The 22,616-nt window shown below is 62.9% G+C and overlaps 2 protein-coding genes across 5 annotated transcripts; one reads left to right on the plus strand and one right to left on the minus strand.

Annotated features, from left to right (window-relative positions):
- Window positions 1–1,132: 1,132 nt before the first annotated feature.
- Window positions 1,133–16,369, plus strand: OBSL1 (obscurin like cytoskeletal adaptor 1; the record flags this gene model as incomplete). The annotated part of the gene is made up of 26 exons (XM_082055989.1): window positions 1,133–2,177; window positions 2,915–3,184; window positions 3,375–3,635; window positions 3,975–4,280; window positions 4,404–4,688; window positions 4,785–5,060; window positions 5,192–5,464; window positions 7,940–8,215; window positions 8,626–8,877; window positions 8,960–9,232; window positions 9,568–9,843; window positions 10,067–10,342; window positions 10,432–10,707; window positions 10,976–11,257; window positions 12,050–12,325; window positions 12,461–12,736; window positions 12,817–13,083; window positions 13,241–13,510; window positions 13,593–13,859; window positions 14,149–14,415; window positions 14,607–14,719; window positions 14,879–15,032; window positions 15,135–15,296; window positions 15,489–15,593; window positions 15,694–15,960; window positions 16,204–16,369. The coding sequence occupies 26 exons, from the start codon at window positions 1,133–1,135 to the stop codon at window positions 16,209–16,211; spliced, it is 7,059 nt and encodes a 2,352-aa protein (XP_081912115.1). The 3' UTR covers window positions 16,212–16,369.
- A 146-nt stretch (window positions 16,370–16,515) lies between these two features.
- TMEM198 (transmembrane protein 198) lies at window positions 16,516–21,834 on the minus strand. 4 transcript variants are annotated; one of them, XM_082054896.1, is made up of 6 exons: window positions 21,732–21,829; window positions 20,444–20,730; window positions 19,420–19,670; window positions 18,753–19,328; window positions 18,335–18,525; window positions 16,516–17,888 (listed from the first exon to the last, which is right to left on the minus strand). In XM_082054896.1, the coding sequence occupies exons 3-6, from the start codon at window positions 19,607–19,609 to the stop codon at window positions 17,742–17,744; spliced, it is 1,104 nt and encodes a 367-aa protein (XP_081911022.1). In that variant the 5' UTR covers window positions 19,610–19,670; window positions 20,444–20,730; window positions 21,732–21,829; the 3' UTR covers window positions 16,516–17,741. The 4 variants fall into 4 exon arrangements, with proteins under 4 accessions (XP_081911022.1, XP_081911021.1, XP_081911019.1 ...); XM_082054895.1 differs by having other exon boundaries at window positions 18,317–18,525; XM_082054893.1 differs by having other exon boundaries at window positions 16,516–17,891; window positions 18,317–18,525.
- Window positions 21,835–22,616: the final 782 nt, after the last annotated feature.

Genomic DNA, 22,616 nt, shown 5'->3' on the forward strand with positions numbered 1-22,616 from the left:
GGAGTGTGGCCGGTGAGGTGGCTCTGAATGGATGCACCTTTCTGGGGTAGGGGTCTGGGAGGTGAAGCTGGCCTGGGTCCCTGCCACTCCTCAGGGACTGGTCCTCTCCCATTGTCCCCTGTGGCTCGTTCAGGGAGTATTTTGGTTTCTCTGCCCCCTGTCCTGCCTGAGGGAGGCCAACACCTCTGTACCAGCCCCAGCCATAGTGTGTGCAGAGCCAGGGGTGCACTCGCCCTGGGGGGCACAGAGCACCCTGCCCTACTCTAGCCCCTGACTGTGGGCATGGTTACCCATGGTGCTGGTGGTGGAGGCAGATCTCTTCTAAAGCAGGACCCATCTGCCCAGCCTGCCCTCTGCCCCTCTGGGTCTAATGATTCTCGACTTTGAGTACCCAAGGGCTGGATCCTGCCTGTGGGACCACAGTGGACCCCTGCTTCAGGGCATAACCGCATGGGGTGACTGTTGGGCACAGGGGGATCCCCCACTCCCTTGCCCCTCTGAGCCTGGGAAGCAGTGTCTGGATCCGGCTGGGTGGCTCCTGCCTGCGACAGCCCCATATCAGCACCTGCCTGCTGAGCCAGCCCAGATGCTGCAGGAATGTGGCTCTGCCACCACCCGATACTGCAGGAATGCCCTGCGGGTGGGGAAGGGGCAAGCTGGGGCCATCCTGCCTCTGTCAGCCCACATCCCTCACTCATCCCCCATCCCTCACACCCAGCGAGCAGCTGCCTGCACTCCCTATCTAGGCAGGGGCCCCCCTCCCATGAAGCTGGGGCTCCCTCTGTGACCCTGGGCAGGCAGCCTGGGCTGTGGATGTGCTGATCCCTCGGCATGCAAAGAGCTGCCTTTTGCCACCTCTTCTGTTACCACTGGGCTGGGAAATGAGTGATTTGGGCTGAGGCAGGAGCATATTCAGTGGGGCTGGGGTGCTCAGAGTGAGGGTGATGCTCCTGCAGTGTGGGCTCGGTGCTGGGGGCTTTGCTCTGGGTGCAGATCTCTCCTGACGGTGCTCCATGCTGCTCTCTTTGCTGAAGCCTGAGCCCCCACCCTGGTCGGTCTGTGAATCCTCCCAGGCTGATGATCCCCACTGCTGCTTCAGCCAGCTCCCTGCCCTAACCCTGAGGCAGTGGTGATGGAGGGGTTTGGGGGAGCCCCCAGGTTCCTGGCCTATCCACGTGCATTCACGGTGCAAAGTGGTGCCAACGCAGTCCTGAGCTGCCAGATCACAGGTGACCCCCAGCCAAGCATCCTCTGGGAGAAAGACAAGAACCCAATCGAGCCCTCAGGCCATTTCCACATGGAGGCCAACGGAAACCTGTACAGCCTGCTGGTGTCCCATGCCACCCCCCAGGACAGTGGGCTCTATGTCTGCAAGGCCAGGAACAGTGTTGGAGAGACCTATGCTGCTGCTACTCTCAAAGTGAAGGCGGGAGAGCTCCAGGAGGAGGATCGATGCTTGGGTGATGAGGCACCTGCCTTCCTTGTCACCCCCTCATCCACTCGGGTGTGCCGTGGGGAGGATGTGATGTTCACCTGCCGGGTGTCTGGGCAGCCCTGCCCGGTGCTGGAGTGGGAGAAGGATGGGCACAAGCTCTCTGACCTCTTTGAGAGCAGCCACTTCGCAGTGGGGCAGGAGCCAGAGGACTGGCACTTCCTCAGGCTGTTTGGTGCCCGGCCACCAGATGCGGGGGTGTATGTTTGCAGGGCACGCAGCGGCTCCCGGGAGGCCCTGGCTGCTGCCGTGCTCCTGGTTGAACCCCGAGCACCGCCTGATGGGCTCCCCAATGGCTCCCCCACTGACGGGCCCCAGCTGGTGGTGGAGCGGCAGCAGCGGAGGCGGCGGCGGCACGCAGCTGGGCAGCGTGAGGGACCAGAGTCCTGGGTGCCCAACGGTGTGGTGCCAGCCAGAGAGCCAGGGGCCAAGACATTTGCTGTGAGCGCAGGGAAGCATGCCAAGTTTCGCTGCTATGTCACCGGCAAACCCAAGCCAGAGATCATCTGGCAGAAAGATGGGGAGCCCCTCACCCCCAGCCGCAGGCACCTTGTCTACGAGGACCGAGAAGGCTACTTCATCCTCAAGGTGCTGTACTGCAAACCCCAGGACCAGGGTCTGTACGTCTGCACCGCGTCCAACACTGCTGGCCAGACCCTCAGTGCAGTGCAGCTCCAGGTGAAAGGTAGGAGCATGCCCCAGTGCTGCTGGGGGTGGCTGGGTCCTGCAGGTGTCCAGGGATTTTCATCTGGCAGGGGTGGCTTGTGTGTGAGCCCAGCACCCCTGGGCTCTCTCCTTCCCTGTGCAGCTAGGGGTTACCCCACGCTCCTCTGGACAGAGCTATGGGCAGGGAGCTGTGTCCTTCTCTGTGCCCCTCACTCCTTGTGAGCAGAGAGGTGGCATCCCTGGAGGGCTGTGGGTATCCAGCCGACAGCAGGGACAGAGGACGGTAACTCTATGACAAATTCCCCTGGAAGCGCCGAGCGGTTTTGGCAGGCAGCCCTGCAGGGCATGGCTCCAGGCGTCTGCACTAGCTGCAGCCCCGTCCCCCACATCGCCCTGACAGCTGGGGACAGCCTGCCGCTGGGGTGACCCGGCATCTGGTGCATTCCCCGCCTGCACCCTGCTTCTCTCCTCTGCCGAGCCGCCTGCCATGGCATGCTGGTGTGCATGCTTCTGTGTCCCACAAAACTTGCTGATAGATGTGGGGGCATTGCTGGATCCCCCCAGCCTGTGCCCTAGCTCCCCTCACTTTGGAGGATGTGCTTCCTGGGAGCAGTGCCTGTCCCACACAGGCCAAAGAGAGGGGCAGAGAAGGGCCAAGGGCTCAACGCTGTTTGTGAGCTGGGAACACCTCGAGCGAAGGGCTGCTGGGGGTGCAGTGCCCCCTGCGCCCTCAGCGCCTGTCTCTCCCGGCGGCAGAGCACCGGCTGCGGTTCCAGGTGCAGCTGGCAGATGTGGAGGTGGCGGAGCGGGAGGATGCCGTGCTGGAGTGCCAGGTGCCGCTGGAGACCATCCCCACTGCCTGGTACCTGGAGGACAGGGAGCTGCAGCCCAGCCACAAGTACGTGATGGAGGAGCGAGGTGTGCTGCGGCGCCTGACCATCCGTGACGTCCGCACCGATGATGATGGCATCTACCTCTGCCAGATGAAGGACAAAGGGCGCAGCATTGCTGAGGTCTCCGTTCGAGGTGGGGGGCAGGCTTTGCCTTGCTATCCCTCTCCTTGCCAGGCTCCCCACCACTCCCTGCATCTGCTTTCACATCTTTTGGCTGTGGTGCCTGTTGCTGCCCCTCCTTGATCTCCTCCTCTGTCCCACCCTGGGGAGCCCAGCCCACCCCCCAGCATCACTCCCCAGCCCTCACGCATCTCTTCCCGTAGGGGTGATCACGAAGCGGCTGCCACGGAAGCTGGATGTGATGGAGGGGGAGAACGCAGTTTTCTGCGTGGAGACACAGGAGGCATTGGAGGGGATTTGCTGGAGCCAGGATGGGCTGCAACTGCGGGAATCACCCCGCATCGTGCTGAAGAGCTTTGGCAGGATGCACCTCCTGGTGCTGGTGCATGTGACCCGCCAGGACGCAGGCACCATTTCCTTCACTGTCGGGGAGTCGCAGACGTCCTCCCAGCTCCGAGTGAAGTGTAAGCCCCAGGCTTGGAGGCACCCAGTGTCCTCCATCCTGCCCATTCACAGTAGGTGACATGGGGAAGAGATGGGGTGGGCACCCACTATGCTGTGGATGTGATGCTGCAGTGGCTTCCTGGGGAAGGAGGCTTTGAGCAGGGGTCCAGGGACCCAGCTTCATTGGCACTCACAAATCCCTGTAACCAGCACCGTGGTACACAGGAGCAAGACCATCCTCTCCATCAGAGAGAGGAGCCTGAGAGAAACAGGCTTTGTAGCCCCACTCATCCCTTCTGCCACCCCAACGGGAGCCTTGCTGCCGTCCCCAAGCAGGCAACACAGGCTGTGACTTGCAGGTGTGAAGCATGACCCCCCAAGCGCGCCAGTGGCAGCCAAGATGAGCGTGGCAGAGAGCAACGTGGCCCTGCTGACATGGTGCCCTGCGCCCGATGCCCACCACCGCCCCCCCAGCCGCTACCTGCTGGAGCGACGGGAGGCGGCGGGGGGCGAGTGGGTGCAGTGCCTTGCCACTGACCTGCCCGGCCGGGTGCGGGTGCTGGGCGACAGCGTGCCCCGTGAGGCCGACTACTGCTTCCGCGTCTGCGCCACCAACGAGCATGGCAGGAGCAGCCCTGTGGAGTTCCCCGGCTCTGTGCATCTGGGTGAGGATCCCAAGCTGGGGACATTCCCCTGGGACCCCGGCTCTCCACTGGGGGCAGTTGGGATGTCGTGCCATGGCACGCTGCTCGCTGGTGCTGCCGGGGCTGAGTCCAGCTGTGCTCCAGCCCCGGTAGCTCACCTGGAGAGAGGGCTGCAGGATGCGTGGGTGCGGGATGGTGAGGATGCGCAGTTCTCCCTGGAGCTGTCGGTCACGGTGCACGGTGCCTGGTTCCTCAACGGCACTAGACTGGGCCAGGAGGAGGAGGAGGAGGCAGGAGGCCGGTGCAGCGTGCGGTGCCACGGGACAGAGCACTCACTGCTGATCCGGGGAGCACGGCTGGCTGACAGCGGGACACAAGTCACCTTCATGTCCGGTGCTGTGCGGGACTCAGCCACCCTGCACGTGCAAGGTGAGCAGGGGGCTTGCAATGGGGTCCTGCCAGGAGAAGAGCAGCAGGGGCTCTCATGCTGGAGGATGCTTCCCATCCCTCCGCCATGTCTATCAGCCCCACAGGTCCGCATCGCCCCAGTACCTGAGGCCGAGCAGATCCGGGAGGTACCAGCGGGGCTACCTGTGCTGCTGGAGTGCCAGGTGTCCCCCGCAGACACCCCCGTCTGCTGGTTGAAGGATGGCAAGGCCGTGCCTCTGGATGACATTATTGCAGTGCAGGCAGAGGGCTGTGTGAGGAGGCTGCTCCTCCGCTCAGCCGGTCCCTCGGACACGGGCACGTACACCTGTGACGCTGGGGATGATGCCATGAGCTTCACAGTGACCATCACTGGTGAGCTGGGCACTACAGGTGGGAGCCTGAACCCCACCTCCTGACAGTTGTCCTGCCCCTCTTCTTGCTCCCATGATGGGAGCTGAAAGTCAGTTGGGTGTCCATGCTGAGCCCCATGCGATCCCTGGCAGAGGCACCAGTGAGGATCGTCAGCTCCAACGAGGAGGGTCCTCACACCTATGTGGCTGGGCAGCGTGTGGAGCTGTGGTGCCAGCTGTCCCGCCCGGCAGCCCCAGTGCGCTGGTACAAGGACGGAGAGGAGGTGGAGGCAGGAGAGGACCTGGTGCTGGAGCAGGAGGGGCCGCGGTGCCGGATGGTGCTGCCCTGTGCCCGGCCGCAGGACACAGGGGAGTTTGTCTGTGACGCTGGTGGGGACTCTGTGTTCTACACCATCACCGTGGCAGGTGGGTGCAATGCAGATGGGCTGGTGGAGTCGTATCTTGGGAGGGGGGCTTTCTTTGGGGGTGCAGGGTGTCACAGCACATGTCATTGTGGGTGCCGCTGTCTCTTGCTGCCCTGGGGTTGGGGTTGCTCATCAGAATTGCTGGTCTTTGTGGCAACTCTGGTGTGCAAAACTACCAGACTGCTGCAAAGGGGACAGCTTGCTCTGCCAGGCCAAAACACTCAGTTGCCCAAGGGCTGGCACCCATCGTCCCCACACTGGGGTGTTTGCCGGACCTCTGCCATGGCTGGTAAACAAGCCCTCCTCTGAGTTCCTAAAAATAGTGGGTGTGAGCACCTGGCACGGGGTGACTTGTGGTCAAACATCACTCTGATGGACAGTGTTAATTGCTAGCCTGAAAATTAGTTGTTGCCTGGACACTGACAATTGGTTGGTGTTTGCTGGGTGTCAGCAAGGGATGCTGTCCCACATGGCTGCCCCAGCTTTTGAGCAGCTGCTGGCATCGCTGACTGGCAGAGAATAATGAAAGCTGAAAATGAGTGAAAGACTTCCCCTTGCAGGCCCCAAAACCCACAGTGCCTCAACCACAGGAAGGTGACTGGGAGCAGAGCTAAAGCCCAGTTAGGCGGCCCTGTGAGTGCAGGAGTAAAACGGCTCTATGGTGTTAATACGTGGCAAATTGATGAAGCTGATGGCAGAGAATGTAGGAGTGGAAATGGGATGAGTGAGGAGAGTTGCTGGGCAGGGTGAAGAAAGGTGTGTTTTAGTGTGATAAAGGCAAAATGGCCAGCAGGAAGGACAGGCAGCGTGTGCTCTGGGCAGAGGTGGGAGCATCGTCCACCCTGCGGGGGTGCAGGACATGGAGAGCCCGGCTTCCCTGGAGCGGGAGGGGAAACACCATCTGCTGAAGCTCAGCCTTTTGGCTGAGCAGCTTTGCACAACTTAGATGGAAGGGTCTTAGAGAGGCTGTCCCAGCTCAATCAGGATTTGGGCGTTGGTGTCACCAGCAGGGCTCAGTGTGTGTGCCAGGAGGCTCAGGCTGGCACCCCTCGGGCAGGAGTGCCGGGCCGGCTGCTGCTGTCAGTGCTGCTGTGGCACGCTTGGGTTTCCCCGAGGCATCCCAGCCATTGCCCAGGGGCTGCTGTGGCATGGATCCTGCCTGCCTCAAGCCTGGCCACCCTTGTGCGGCTCTGGGTTTTCCAGCAGCTGCTGAGTGCTGGGGCGCCCTTGGAGACAACGGTGGGGATTGGGCCAGAGCAGTGCTCCCCCCCAAGGGCTGGCACATTGCCATGCCTTGCTTTGGTGCCGCTCAACATCTCCAGCTGCACTTCAGCGACGTGATTGCTTTTAGCAGGTCCAGGGAGACAGGCAGCTGCTGAGCGTTTGATCAGGGAGCCAGGCGGATGCAAGCTCAGCATGGGGCAGGTTGAATGCTGCAAACCGGCGCCATGCCCCTCTTGTGCGCTGCAGGGCTGCGATGCACTGCTGAGCCTGGGCATTATGGCCAGACGCTGTCTGGGAAGTTCGCAGCCCGGACACCCAGCATGGGGCAGCTGCGGGCCGTGGGAAGGGCGGGTTGCTGCTTGGCTGCCAGCATGCACTGGTGTCACCGTGCCCTGTGCCTGCTCAGAGCCGTGAGCTGGCTGAGCACCATGGTACAGCCTGGGCCAGCTACAGCCCATTGCAATGCACATGGACGGACAGATGGTGTTGGCTGCTGCAGGTGAGGGCCACATCCTGACCTTTTCCCAGGAGAGAGGAGGGCTTCTCACCTCATGCTTGTACCGGGAGCCCCTCTGGCTTTAAAGATCCAACTCAAGTCATCGGGGAGATGTGAGCAGTGGCACACATTTTGTATGTAACCCACTAAGGATGGTGTTTAGCAAGCTCTGTTATCTGGCACGGTGTGCCAGGTCCTGCTGAGCTGGAGGGATGGGGATGTTGGCTGCAAGCGAGCCACATGCCTGAACCGCAGTGAGAGCAAATGCCAAGGCCGAGCTGACACAGAAGCACCACCCGGGGGGTGTCCACCCAGCAGCCTCCTAATTGGGGAGACAGGTAGAGAGGCGGGCACACCCCTGCAGGGCAGCCGCAGGGGCTGGTGCTGGGAACACATACAGCAATTAGCAGTGCTTGGGGCTCGCTAATGAGGAGCTTGCCCACCTGTATCCCACCTCTGCATCACTCAGCTCCCTCCTAAGACAGAGCAGGGCAGGTACTGTGGAAGTCAGTGGCTTACACGACAGTGACTTACAGCCAGGCTGGAAGCCGGATGCTTCTGTCAGGTGTGATGGGTGAGGAGCAGAGGGAGCACCAGGCAGGGCTCCACTTGTGCTGTGTGGGATGCAGATGAGGTGGTGCCTTTCAGCCTTAAAACCAACAAGCCAGTGGAGCCATTGCTCCACAGACAGCTGCGATGGCCACCATTGCCTTCTCTGGTCTTCACATCCCGGCTGAACCACACATCTCTCCCCAGCAGAAGCACCGGTGAGGATCGTCAGCTCCAACGAGGAGGCTCCTCACACCTATGTGGCCGGGCAGCGTGTGGAGCTGTGGTGCCAGCTGTCCCGCCCGGCAGCCCCAGTGCGCTGGTACAAGGATGGGGAGGAGGTAGAGGTGGGAGAGAGCCTGGTGCTGGAGCAGGAGGGGCTGCGGTGCCGGCTGGTGCTGCCCTGTGCCCGGCCGCAGGACACAGGGGAGTTTGTCTGCGATTCTGGCGGGGACTCTGTGTTCTACACCATCACTGTGGCAGGTGAGTGCGATGCACAGCTACAGCCCTCTGCCTTTATCATTCTGCTCAACTCCCTGCTCACACTGCCAACCCACTGGTAGCTGCAGCATCTCAGCTGCCTCTCACCTCCTCATAAGCGCCTCCTTCCCATGCCCCTGGGCTGGACGGGGATGTGGACAGGGGCAGGTCAGCTGCTCCACCTCCTCCCAGAGCCCTGTGCTGTTCTGTCCCTCCACACCCCAGGGCACAGCCACACTGCCTGCCCGTGGATTTTGCCACCTCACACCCCAGCCCTGGTGCTCCTTTGCCTTTCATCTGCCAGCACTGCAGGGCTGAGACGCTCCTGGCTGCTGGCCCCAGGGCAGGTAGGATGGAGGCCAAGTGACACAGGTTTTTGACCTGCTCAGCCCCGCAGGTCCACATTGCCCCAGTGCCTGAGGCAGAGCAGCTCAAGGAGGTGCTGGAAGGGCTGCCTGTGTCACTGGAGTGCCAGGTGACCCCACCAGATGCCCCCATCTGCTGGCTGAAGGATGGCAAGGCCATGGTCCCAACCAAGGTCCAAGCCATCCACTCAGAGGGATGCTCGCGGAGGCTGCACATCGCCACAGCCACCCTGTCTGACTCGGGGGTGTACACCTGTGATGCCGGGGATGATGCTGTCAGCTTCAGGGTGACCGTGAGCGGTGAGCTGCCCAGAGGGTGCCTATCCTCCTGCAAGGCTCACCCACCACCATGGCTGAGTACCTTCTGTGTGTCCCCCGGCAGAGGCACCAGTGAGGATCATAGGCTCTAACGAGGCGGCTCCTCACACCTATGTGGCCGGACAGCGCGTGGAGCTGTGGTGCCAGCTGTCCCGCCCGGCAGCCCCAGTGCGCTGGTACAAGGATGGGGAGGAGGTGAAGGCAGGAGAGAGCCTGGTGTTGGAGCAGGAGGGGCCGCGGTGCCGGCTGGTGCTGCCCTGTGCCCAGCCGCAGGACACAGGGGAGTTCATCTGTGACACTGGGGATGCATCTGTCTCATTCCATGTCTTGGTGGCAGGTTGGTGACACAGCAGGGATGTCCCGGGAAGGGCAGCTCTGCCCTGGCTCTGTGCCATGGGGTCCCCAGCCCTGTGTCCTTCCCTCAGCATTGCAGAGGTGGGGATGTGGCTGCATCACACAGGGGCAGGTGGGGGCCCCCCTCCAGATATGCTGGGCTGGCACCATGCACCCAATGCTCATGCCCTCCAACTTGCCCCTTTGCACTAGGGGAAGAGGCTGTAGCATCCATGCAGCCCCATGGGGACAGGGATGCAGGTGACAGTAAGTAGGGACAGCAAAGCCAGGTGTGGTGCGGAGAGCAGGTCTCACACCCTTCCTTCATGTCCCTGGCAGAGCCACCAGTGCGGATCCTGCAGCCTCCACAGCGCTCACTGGAGCTGTCAGTGCGGGCGCCGGGGCGCGTGGAGCTGCGTTGCGAGCTCTCTGTGCCAGGTGCTCCTGTACGCTGGTTCAAGGACGGGCTGGAGGTGGATGAGACTGACAACCTGCTGCTGCTGGCAGAGGGTGCCTGGCGCTGCCTCCTCATCCCCAGGAGCAGTGCTGAGGATGCGGGCGAGTACATCTGTGAAAGCAAGGATGAGGCCGTCTCTTTCGATGTCCAGGTGTCAGGTCAGCAGGGACCTGGGAGCAGGGAGATGCTGATGAGGCTCCAGTTGTGGGGTCTTTCTCAGCCTGGGTGAGGGGGACTGGCTCCTCCATGGTCATGAAGCTGGTGGGTGCCCACCCCTTGGGGCACCCAGTTCAGAAGCTTGCCTGGGTCTGGCAGCAGAGGTGTCCCCGGGGCCATGTTGTCCCCATGCTGCTTTGCATCACAGCCATGTCATCCTCGCAGAGCCACCAGTGAGGATCCTGCAGCCTCTCAGGCCTCCTCCCATCGTGACCGTGTCCCCGGGGGAGACAGTGACACTGGACTGTGAGCTGTCCCATGTGGATGCACCTGTGTGCTGGTCCAAGGCGGGTGTCAGGCTGGAGGCTGGAGGCAGCCTCGTGTTAGAGGAGGAGGGTGCCCACCGCCGCCTGCTCATCCCCATGGCCAGAGCTGAAGACTCCGGAAAATACATCTGCGATGCTGCAGATGACACAATTGCCTTCACCGTCCAAGTGCTGGGTGAGCAAGAACCTAGGGGAGAGCCTGGCAGGGGTTGATGTCTGCACACACCCCAGAGACCTCAGCTCTGTTGGTGCTGGGTGCTACAGATCCGCTGGTCAGGATCCTGGAGAGGGACGTCCTGCCAATCCAACGGCACTGCCAGGCCATGGAGGACCTGGTGCTGGAGGTGCAGCTCTCGCACGCTCACGGGGAGGTGAAGTGGTACAAGGATGGGGAGAAGTTACAGGACACAGGGCACGTGCGGCTGGAGGAGGACGGGGCACGCCGCTCGCTCATCATCCTGGGCACCACGGGCAGGGACACAGGGGAGTATCTCTGTGACACCGGCAACGACAGCATCATCTTCTTTGTCACTGTGGAAGGTGAGTGGGACATCCTGGGTGGAGTGGCCAGGGAGGTGAGGACTGAGGTGTGTCCCTGACTGCTGCCAGGCTGGTGTGGGGCTGGGCTGGGTGGCAGAGAGCGTGGCAAGGCTGGTGGGGGGACACAGGGAGCCAGCTCCACCCACGTGAGGGCTCTTTGGAAACCCCTGCACTGCCCAGGTGCAGCCAGAGGGGATCCAGACAGGATCTGGCCATTGCAGCACCCAGCATAGGCTGCTGCTCCCATGGTGACAGCCCATCTCTCCAGTCCCAGAGCCACCGGTGACCATCGTGGGCAGCACAGGTGCCATGGAGCATCGCTGTCTGGTGGCTGGGGAGGACCTGGTGCTGGCTTGTGAGCTCTCCCGGCCTGATGCCACCGTCCGCTGGCTCCGGGATGGCCAGGAGGTGCAGGCGGGTGAGCGGGTACAGATGGAGGCCCACGGGGTGCGGCGGCAGCTCACCATCCATGGGGTGCAGTCCGGTGACTCGGGGTGCTACATCTGCGATGCTGCCAGTGACCGTATGGTGACGAGCGTGGAGGTGTCGGGTGAGCCTGCAGGAGCTCAGCGCCCTGGGCACCCCCAGCACAGTGGGATCATGCTGCAGTCCTGGGCGAGGGGAGGAGATGCCTCTGTGACCCTGCTGATGGCAGAGGCCGGGGAAGCAGCATGGCAGGGGCGGGTGGGAGCCCTGTCCCCCGTCCCTCAGGAGCTGTTGGTCAGAAAAGGACATGTCAGGGTCGTGGTGAGATGCGTTCCTCCCGTCTCCCCCAGCCAGGGGCTGGTTAAATTTAGCCTTGGCCGTCTCCCAGGCGCCGTTCCTCCTGCTTAAGCTGCCAAGGGCTGAGCTCAGCCTGGACCCTTATCATCTGGAGAAGGAGAGCTGGGCAGGGTGGAAGAGAGCCTGGTTCAGGCAGGTGTCCCAGATCCCCAGCAAGGCACTCAGGATGGGGGGACACTGAAATTGATGGTCCCAACCTGGCACCTGAGCTGCCTGTGCAGGTAGGGATGCAGGAGCAATAGGCTCAGCCACTGTGTCTGCCTGGAACCCCTTCCCCAAGAAGACTTTGAGCTGTCAGACCCCGCCAGCCCGCATGTCTGCCCCACCAGGACCCCTAGCAAGTCCCACTGTGACCTCCAGCCAGCCCCACAGCAACCCCCAGCTGCTCACAGCATCCTACGGCTGGATGCACCATGATCGCCATCAGCCTCACAACCCCCCTGCCCCATGGTGACTCACCCTGGGCATTGCTGCCCCTCTGCTCACAGCTGTCCCATCCCAGCCCTGTCCCACACTGCAAGGACACCCCTGAACTCTGCCTTGTCCCTTGCACCCCCAGCCCAGCCTGTGTGCATTGTCAACAAGGAAGAGGCACAGAGGCCACTGGAGGTGCTGGAGGGGGACAGTGTGACGATGGTGGCCCGGCTGTCCCCAGAGACAGCAGCAGCACAGTGGCAGAAAGATGGACAGATGCTGTGTTCGGGTGGGCGGCTGCTGGTGTGCAGTGAGGGCCCCGCACGCAGCCTCACCATCAAGCAAGTGGAGCTGGGTGACAGTGGCATCTTCCTCTGCGATGCTGGTGATGATGAGGTGCATTTCACTCTGCACGTGAAAGGTGAGCCTGGAGGCGTCCCTCACCCATGCTGGGGACAGGAGTGCTCCCCTGCCCAGCACTGGGATACTTCATGCCCCATCCCACGCCAGTGCTGCTGGCAGGGGCATATCTGAGCCAGGCACTCCCCTGGCACAGAGGCACCTGTGGTGTTCGTGAACAAGAGGGAGGAGCTGGAGAAGCTGTTGGTGCTGGAGGGTGGCAGCACTGTGCTCTCCGCCATTGTGTCCATGGAGCGAGCTGATGTCACCTGGCTGGGCCCACAGCAGGCGGTGGTGGCCAGTGAGCGCTGCGAGCTGCGGCGGGATGGCCGCGTGCACAGCCTAGTCCTCCACAACGTAGCCAAGGAGGATGCCGGCATCTACACCTGCCTCTCCTCCAACGACCAGATGCAGTTCGACGTGAGCGTCCGAGGTGGGTGGCAAGGGGGTGGTGGGGGTGCCCAGGGAACCCCTGCAGCAGCTGGTACTGACATGGGGGGTTTGGCCATGCAGAGCTGCAGGTGAAGTTCCTGCGCGGGTTGTCGGATGTGCGTGCGCGGCAGGGTGAGCGGGTGGTGCTGTGGTGTGAGCTCTGCAAGGCACGGGGCGACGTGCTGTGGCGGAAGGATGGGCAGGCACTGGTGCCCGGCCCACGCTGGCAGATGGTGGCGGAGGGGCGAGAGCGTTCATTAGTCCTGAGCCGCGTGGAGCCTGAGGATGCCGGCGAGTACTGCTGCGAGTCCAACGATGACCGGACGCTGGCAACGCTGACAGTGCAGGGTGAGCTGTGACCTGCGTTTGGCTATCACCCCAGGGACCCCTGTGCCATGGGTGCAGTGGGAAAGCTGGTCATGGTGATGGTGGGAGGTGCAGGGATGCTCAGCAGCTCTACAGGATAGGGGATCCCTGGTGCCATGTTCTGATGCCCCAGCTGTAGTCCCCAGGGTGGTGGAGATCATCACAGAGCTGAAGAGCCTGACAGTGCTGGAGGGGGAGGATGCCACCTTCAAGTGCCTGGTGTCACCAGAGGATGTGGCCGTGACCTGGCAGCTGAACGGCCAGCCTGTGTTTCCCGGCGAGCGGCTGCTGGTGACGAGGAGTGGGCTGTGCCACAGCCTCACCCTCCGGCAGTGCCAGCCGGCTGATGCGGGCACTGTGACGGCCAACGCTGAAGGGCTGGTGAGCACAGCTCGGCTGAGCGTGCAAGGTGAGAGGGACGGAGCTGGCTGGGGCACAGCCCAGGGCACAACTCTGGGGCTGGATGCTGACCTGGTGCATGGGCTGTGCAGAGGCACAGGTGCTGTTCGTACAGAAGCTGCGAGACGTGGTGGCAGAGGAGCAGGGGGACGCGTGCCTGGAGGTGGAGGTGAGCCACGAGGCTGCCGAGGTGCAGTGGCTGAAGCAGGGTGTCCTTCTCCAGCCAAGCAGCAAGTACCAGATGCAGGAGTCAGGACACCGGCGCACCCTCACTATCCGCTGCCTTGGCCATGCCGACCGTGGCACCTACCGCTGTGAGAGCCTGCACGACCGCACGCAGGCCAGGCTCTGTGTGGAGCGTGAGTACCACAGTGGGGACAGGAATGGGGACAGGGATGGAAAATGGGATGGGGGCAGCACCAGCTTGCTGCAAGGATGCTGCAGGCTGAAGGAGGAAGAGTGGGCAGGGCTGGTACTTGGCTGGAAGTGGTGGTCAAGCAGAGAGGTGAGCGTACAGGTCAGGGATGGGCAGGGGTGGCACCTGGTAAAAAGGCTGGATTTAGGGGATCAGTCCAGCAAGAACAGACTGGGGAGCCAGGGTCACTGGGGTGAAGCAGACACTTGCTCATGGACACAAGTCCCTTGCAGCTCAGAAGGTGTCGATCCGGATGCCGCTGGCAGATGTGGAGACCTTTGAGAAGGAAACGGCCACCTTCCACCTGGAGCTGTCTCACCCCGGTGTGCCCGGGGTCTGGACGCGGGATGGCATCCGGGTGAAGCCCAGTGGCACATGCCGAATCAGCGCCACGGGCTGCGGACACAGCCTGACGCTGGAGGGGTTGGCACTGCAGGACTCAGGCACCATCACCTTCACAGCTGACACTCTACGCTGCAGCGCCCGCCTGCTTGTGCGGGGTACGGTCACCCGGGAGTGTGTGGCCAGGGTCTGAGCCAAGACCCAGTTGGGACACTGGTGATGAGTCCTTGCCCATGGTGGTGTCCCACCAAATGCCACCCTCACCCTGGGAACAGCTCCCTGTCTCCACATCCTCAAGCTCATGTCTTTCCCCTATCAAACCTTGCCTCCTTGTATCCTCTCTCCTCAGAGCCTCCAGTCACTATGGTGAGGGTCCCACAGGACATGGGAGTCACGGAGATGGGGGTTGCCAGCTTCGAGTGTGAGCTGTCTCGCCCCAGCGTGGAGGTGAAGTGGTTCAAGGTGAGGGTTTGCCTAGATCCCTTCCAGCAGCACCCAGCTGTGTCCTCCCTGCTTCACCCCCTGGCCACTGCCCTCCCTGCTAGAGCTGCAGGCAGGGGATGAGGGCTGTGAAGCAGCTGGGTGCTGCCTTGCACCCCTGAGCGCGCACTCCCCGGGCAGGACGGGCAGGAACTGCGGCCAGGGCCCCGCTGCCGCATCTACTCAGTGGGTCGGCGCCGTGTCCTGCAGCTGAGCCGCTGCGAGCTGGCTGACGCTGGCGCCTACACCTGCGATGCAGGTGACTGCCAGGCCTCCGCCACGCTGCACGTCCAGGGTACAGCCACCCCCCTTCCTGGAAACAGGTGCACCCCCAAACCTTGTGCCACCTGCTCTCCCTTGTCCTTGGCTGCCCTGGCACCCTGCCTCTTGCCCGCAGAGCGCCAGGTCTGCATCATGAAGGACCTGCAGGATGCCTGCGTGCGGGAGGGGGACAACGCCGTCTTCACCTGCGAGGTGTCGCATGAGGACGTGAAGGGCGAGTGGTTCCGGGACGGGGAGAAAATCAAGGTCTCCAGCACAGTGAAGATACGGCAAGAAGGTGGGGGTGCAAGGCTGCTGCCGGGCGTTGCACCCCCTCCCGTCTTGGGCAGGCACCTCTGCACCCAATTTGGGACTGGGAGGGGGTGAATTCAAGCAATAGGAGTTTGTGTGGACAAAGTGGGGGGATCCCTGCCCCAAACCTGCTGTGGGTGCCTATCACTGTCCCCTTGAGCCAGGCTCTCCCCACCAGGTACCCGGCATTTCCTGCTACTCTGCGGTGTGCGCCCCGAGGATGCGGGACTCATCCGCTTCACTGCTGGGCTGGCTGGCTCAGAGGCCAGCCTGCAGGTGGAAGGTACTGGTGCTGGGAGACGAGATGTGCCGGGGCTGACACGTGGGATCCCCTTGGGACACCGCTCCCTCAGCGATGCCAACAGTTCTCCCCCACCTGCCAGCGCTGCCCATCCGGATTGTGAAACCACTGCAGGACAAGACTGTGCTGGCACGGCACAAGGCGACGCTGGAGTGCACAGTATCCCACGCCCGGGGCCGGGTGCGTTGGCTCCGTGGGGACACTGAAATCTTTGCCGGTGACAAGTACGAGATCTGCAACCTGGACTGTTACCGCACACTCATCATCCACCGCGTGGGCCCCGAGGATGAGGACTCATACACCTGCGATGCCTTTGATGATCGTTCCACCGCCCGGCTCCTGGTGGAGGGTAAGGAGGCACGTGGTGGGGCACCACTGGGGGCTGTGGGTGCTGTCATCCCTCACAGTGGAGGGACGCTGGGGGCCCTGTTCCCGCATCCCACTGCTTGCAAGGGTCTGCGCACTGGGGTCAGAGGAGCAGGCTGGACAGGGGACCAGGGGTCTGTGCCCCCCTTTGTTGGGACACCCCTTTTCTGGTGCCCCACCAGCTCCAGGGATACTGAGCTCCCCCTTATTCCTCTTGTCCCTGCAGGGAGGTAGGAGCCAGGATGTGGTGCTCAGGGGCTGCAGAGAGACAGATGAACGCCACTGCTGGGAGATGGGGTCATGCTTTCCCTCGGATGTACAGACACATGGACACCATTCCCAGCCTGCTCTGGCCTCAGGGCTCTGCATTAAACAGCATTTTTTTTTTCTGACATGGCTTCTTCCATCCCAGCGAGCCGGGGTCCCGTTAGGAGAAAGGGTGGTGGCACCACTCTGCATCCTGCCCAGCATTCCTGGGGAGCCCAGCCCTCGACATCCCCCCTCTCCCCTGCACAGCCTCTGGTCCCACACGCCGGGCTCCGAAAGGCTCTTTACTGTGTGGCTGTGGCCTCAGCAGCATTTGGCACATTTACAAAAGAGACTGAAAAGGGGGACAGCAGCGTGGCGCTGCAGAGATGGGGGCACCTGGCAGAAACGTGCAATTCCTGGGGCAGTGGGGCTGGCTGGGCTGAGGAGGGGCTCCCAAAGCAGGGGGGCACCCTGGTCCAGTCTCACCACCATCCTGCCCACCTGGCCAAGGGGAAATCCTGGTTCACTCTGTAATAAATTAATACAAATCATAGCAAGAGAATTATATACAAGGCGGGAGCCTCTGCCCGTAGCACCGCTCTGGGGCTCCTGCCCTGTCCTGAGGCTCGGCCCAGCCTCAGGGTTCCCCCTGGCCACTATAAAATCCAGTCGCCAGCAAAACAGCGACAGCTTCTGACGCCACGGGGGTCCCTGCATCCCTGAGGCAGCCCAGCCTCTGCCCAAAGGCTGGATCCAGTGTCTTGACTCCCATCAAAACACTTTGGGGGGTGCACGAGGCATCACCCCAGGACAGCCACTTCACGGGAACTGCCTGGCCCTGCCAGCCTCTGCCCCAGAACCACCTTGGTCCAGCTCAGGAAAAAGTGGGGAGAGAAGCAGTTCTGTGGGGCAGGGTGGTTGTCTAGGGCAGGGGGACCTTCTGAGGAGGCAGGTTTGGGAAGCACTGCCTGAAAGCCGCTCTCAGGGCCAGGGTGGGACAGGGCACACATGCTTGGGGGAGTCCCTGGAGGAGCAAGGGCTGGTGGATCTGCTCTTTGAGGAAGGGATGTGGGACACAGGCACTTGGGGAGTTGCTGGGGGAGGTGCGATGGGGTGGGGACAGGCACAAGGAGCTGCTCTTGGGGAAGGGGGGCTCAAACATGGGGAGGGAGATGTTGGGATGCAGGATGAGTGTGCCCAGGCCATAGGGAAACACGGCAGTGGGGGCACAGGAACCCTCTGTCCCAGTAGAGCTGCTTGCACCATGCGTCCATAGGTGCTGGTGTCCACAGTCCTTGGGCTGAGTCCCTGCTGGAGGGCTCCCCCAGCACCTCCAGACCCCGCGGGCAGCCAGGGCTCACCCAGCCAAGTCCCGCCAGTCCCCAGGAAGGGTCTCTATCCACAGCCCCAAGGCGCAGGTGGCCACCCTGGGGCCAAGGGCACAGCCCCATCTGTCCTAGGGGGTCTGTCGGAGCAGGCTGGGGTGCTGGTGTCACTCGAGGTCACTGGGTTGGCTTATACCCGCACGGCAGGGCCAGAGCCCGTGGTGAGGGGCACGGTGGAGCTGCAGTCATAGTCCAGGTCCACCACTGCGTGGGTGCTGGCAATGAGGCTGTTCAGGGACGGCCCCGTCTGCCGCTCTCGGAAACTCTGGATGTAGCTCTGCTTGAGAGAGGGAGAATAAAAGTGAGGGGGGCTCTGCTCCTGGCCCGTTCCATCCCATCTCACCTTAAACTCTGCAGAGGCCCCCCAGAAACTGCCCTGTGCAATCCCACCCACCTCAGTAGTCAGGCCCACCAGGGGCTGGCTGCAGCCTCATCCCTGCCCCAGGTGCACGCTTCACACCTTGCCCACTGACTGTTTTTACTGCAGTCACTGCACTTTTGGCCACCGGTTTACATGTGCTGAAGTGCTCCATGGTGGGCATGTCCCAGCTTAGCACCTCCCGAGCTGCCTGGCCCCAAGATGTCCCAGCACTGTCCCTCAGGGAGCTTGGATGCTGGCTGGCACCTGGGCATCTCTCCCCTCTCCACACCCCAGCCCACCCGCAAGGAGAAGGAAGAGCCGCAGAGGCCGGGGAAGATCTCTACCCTGGGCACAGGACTCACGGGGGAGAGCACGTCCCCATCGAAGCGGCGCACAGGATTGGGCTTGCGGCGGTAGGCGGGCTCGGGTGGGTGGGCTTTGTGCTGGTGGGGTGGCGGGTGGTGGGGTCTCCGCTTCTTCTTTTTCTCTTTTCGATCCTCCCGCTGCTTGATGCGCATCAGCTGCACGCGGCGCTGCTGCCGGCTGATGATCACTGCAGGGCAGAAGGGTATGTGAGCACCAGGGAGCACCCCAAAATCCTCCCCACAGCCAAACCAGTTCTGGCTTTGCACACCCAGGCCTCCCCTTGCCATTCCATGTCCCAGCATAGTTCCAAATCCCTTATCTGTGCATACAAACGAGGTTCTGAGAACCGTACCCAGCCCCCCCAGCTCCTGCACCCACCCCATGCCACATCTATGTCCTCCAGCCCCCATGCACCTTCAGTGTGGGAGTAGCCCTCAGCTGTGACCTTCCACTGGACCAGGACACCCAGTGTGGTGAGGAGCGGCCAGATGCCCAGGATGACCCAGCTGTACCAGCACACGGGGCGAGCAGGAGCCACTTTGATGCGCTCATAGATATACTGCACCAGGAGGAAGAGCTCGATGAAGTAGTCAACGGTGACAGTCATGATGGCGCTGCCGAAGACGGCAGTGGAAAGAGTGGTGAAGAAGCGCTGCCATTGCAGGGTGAGGACAGCGAAGAGCATCCCCACACCCAGGAGCAGTGCAATGGGGATCCACACTGTTGGCGGGTGGTAGAACTGCTCCATCACCACCAGCGTGGCCACTGCCAGCAGCAGCCCCAGGAGCAGCCCCACCATGAAGAGGCCAACGCTGCGTACCAGCATGGTGACCAGTCCACACAGGACCCCGATGCCCAGCCCAATGCCCACCGAGGCCTCCACGCTCAGCTGCGTGTCTAGCACCCGCTCCTTGTAGCACAGCATGAAGATGATGATGGAGCCGAACATCAACCCTGTCAGGAACATAACAGCCTTGAAGCAACGGTAACCTGTGGAGAGAACACTGCAGTCAGGGGGTGGATGGCCAGCACCACTGCATCTCCCCCTTGCCCCACCAGCCGCTGGGCTGGCCTGGCTCACCAAAGAAGCAGTAGATGATGCCGAAGAGGCAGCACATGGCGCACACCACGGAGGGCACCACCTGGTAACGACGCTCGATTTCCTGCTGGCAGCTGTGCCCCCAGTCCTGGCCCGGCTCGTGCGGCAGCAGCTTGAACCGCAGCGTCTGCACAGTTGCAGTCATGGCTCTAGGGACTCCCGGGAGAGGCATCAAAATCTCTGCTCCTGCCCCATGGCTCACCGGCAAAGCTGCACCCCAGCACCTGTCCCAGCTGCTGAGAGAGAGAAGGGGGATGGACGTCCCGCCAGTACGTGCCTGGCGGCAATGCCCACCACTCAGCGCCCAGCCACCGAAAAACCCACTCCGGCACCTTCGCACCCGGGTGAGAAGGAAGGGGATGAGCAAACAGCCTCATCTGCGGGGGCTGTGGGGGCACGGACTGTCACCCAGAGGGTGTCTGCAGGGATGCACTGTCCCCAGGGAGCCCAGCTGCACCCCCTGCAACCTTTGTTGCTGGAACACAGGGTTTTATAATTTCTTTGCAGCTTCAATTTCCTCCCCTTGTCTCTCCAGCGCCCTTTCCCTGCTCCATTAAAGGGAGACTTCCACTACCTGTTATTTTCTGCCTGTGAAGTAATTATGCTCGATAATTAAGTCACCCCTCAGTCTTCTATTTTTATAGGCTAAACAGATTGAGCTCTTAAAGCTTGTACTCCAAGGCATTTTCTCCAATCCTCTAATCATATTTCTGGCTACTTTTCATCCCCGCTCCAGCTTCTAGTGTCCTTGTAAAAACAAAGTGGGCCCCCGTGCTGGATGCAGCCCTCCCACACTGACCCACGGGGCTGGACAGGGACCAGCACTGGGTGACATTGTCCCTTACCCAAGGGCTCACTCATAATACTGTGGCCACACTGGGATGCTGAGTAGGCAGTCACTGGGCCCCCCACAGCGCCTACGCAGACGGAGGGGTCATAATCCCCCACAAAGACTGATCCAGCTCCAGCTTAAACCTAATTACAGCAGCTGTCTACCCACTCCCACCTGGAGCCGGTTCCAGCATCGCTTTGCTCCCCTGGCACCTTTCCAAACTCAGTTGGTTTGGGATGGGTTTATTGTCACTGGTTGTCCTCGCGCCAGCGCCAGTCCTTCCAAGTGCCACATTAAAGCAGCCGTCTCTGGATGGCTCACAAAAGCAGAGCACTGGGAAGGGGCAAGGAAGAGGGCAGGGGCTGTGGTCACAGCTCTCTATTGCCCAGCACCTCGCTGCCGCCCACACCGGGCTCCACCAGCACCTCTTCCCCATCACCAGCCTCCTTCTCTCCCTCTGCCTGGAGAAGGAAACACCAGTGAGGGCAAATCCCCCTGGGGAAGCTGAGCACAGCACTTAATCTCGGTGAAGCAGGCGGGCAAGGAGCGGATAGCTGAGCACTGGGCCCCTGCCTGCCCTGCCTGAGCCCCTGGGGGATGCTAAGCAGGATTGGACTTTAACCACGCAGTGAGAGAGAGAAATACTGGCCCTGGCTGCCCCGGCCGGGATGGTCAACACTGTGTGGGGTGTGAGCGGGGCTCTGCCAGGCAGCCGTGCCCGGGGGGCTGGAGACAGGGCAGGGCATGGCAGCTGGCTAGCGTGGGCATGACACGAACGGCTCAGCACGGCTAAGCATGGCCGGCAGCGCAGAGGTTCTGCTCTCTGCCCCTCGACCCACGGCAGGTCGATGCCAGGGCAGCAGGGAAGAGTCGCCTGGGAGAACCCATCTCCGGCAGGGCCGTAGGCAGCGTTGCAGGCAGCTGCCGGCGCCCATTGGCGCGGGCACTGTTGCTAGGGGAGCCCAGCGCCTGCTCATTGGCGCCGGGACTTACCCACCTGCTGCCGCCCTCCCCGCACTGCCGGGCTCCCCGCCGCGGCCTGTCCCGGGCCCCCCGCGCTCTCCGGGCACATCCCTGCAGCGGCCCGGGTGCAGCGCTCGGGGCCCGGCCCCGCCGCGGCGCTGCCCCCGCCGCCGCCGCCTCCCGACCGGTCCCTTTGCCCCCCGCCGGGCTGCCGGGTTCCGGGCCGGCGGGGCGGGCGGGCGGGGCGTTGCTAAGCGACGACCGCAAGGGCCGCCGGGGCGCGGGGCCGCTCCGCCCCTCTCTTTGTTCGGGGCGGGGGGCCCGGGGGCGCCCCGCCGGGCCCCGCACGCCCATCCCGGGCACGGCGCTCTGCTCCTCGAGACAAGGGGCCGGGTCCCCGGTGCCCGAGCCCTTCCCCCGAGGGCCCGGCGCGCCCCCCCGCCTGCCGGACCCCCACGTGCTGTCCCACCCCCTGCAGCCCCGCCCCGCCCGCTCCCACCTGCGCTCCCGGCCCCGCAGCGGCGGCGGCCTCGCGGCGCGCGGCGCTCCCGTTCCCGGCCCCCGCGCATGCTGGCGGCGCGGCCCGCCGCGCGGTGCTGAGCGGACAGCTCCGCCTGACGTCACCGCGCTGCGTCACCGCGCCGGCCAGGGGGCGGGGCCGGATGGGGGCGGGGTCTTCCCAGAAGGGGGCGTGTTTTGGGGCGGGGCTTGCACCAGGCGGTGGGGCGGGGCTTGCACCAGGCGGTGTGGCGCGCACCCGTTCGTGCACTGGGTGGGGCAACAGACCGTGCACTGGCCCGTGCACCGAACCGTGCACTGGTCTGTGCACCCAGATGTGCAGCAGGGCGGCATGGCGTGCACCAGGCCATGCACCGGGGAGTCAGGGCTGTGTGTGCAGTGCGGCGCAGCGTGCACTGGGCCGTGCCCTGTGTGTGGTGTGCTCGGCGTGCAGCAGCTGCAAAGGCTGCAGGCCCCTAGGCACGGTGCAAAGGGGATGGAGTGGTGTGGAGTGCAGGGGGGCGTGCAGGGGTGTGGGTGTGCAAACCGCAGGGCGGCCGTATGTGAGTTGTGCAGTGGGTTGTGCTGCCAGTCCATGCCTGACGGCATGCAGAGGGCTGTGGACTTTTTCAAGAGGCTTGTGCCAGGGCCACGGAGACAGAAGTGCCTCTGTTCAGAGGGGGCAGGTGCACACATATAGGGCACCTACAGAGCATGTATAAGGCACCTATAGTGTCTGTCCACCCAGCCCTCTGCAAGTGAGCAGGAGAGGCAAGTGTGGTGGGTAGTGGGAAGACATGGCGCTCTGCAGAGCTCCTGGGAGCTGGCACCTCCCAGATACAGTGCCCAGAACCCCGGGGAAATCCTGGCAGGGAGAAGTCTCTTG

This window comes from Streptopelia decaocto (genome assembly GCF_964273445.1).
Source record: "Streptopelia decaocto genome assembly, chromosome: 6".
Taxonomy (NCBI): domain Eukaryota; kingdom Metazoa; phylum Chordata; class Aves; order Columbiformes; family Columbidae; genus Streptopelia; species Streptopelia decaocto.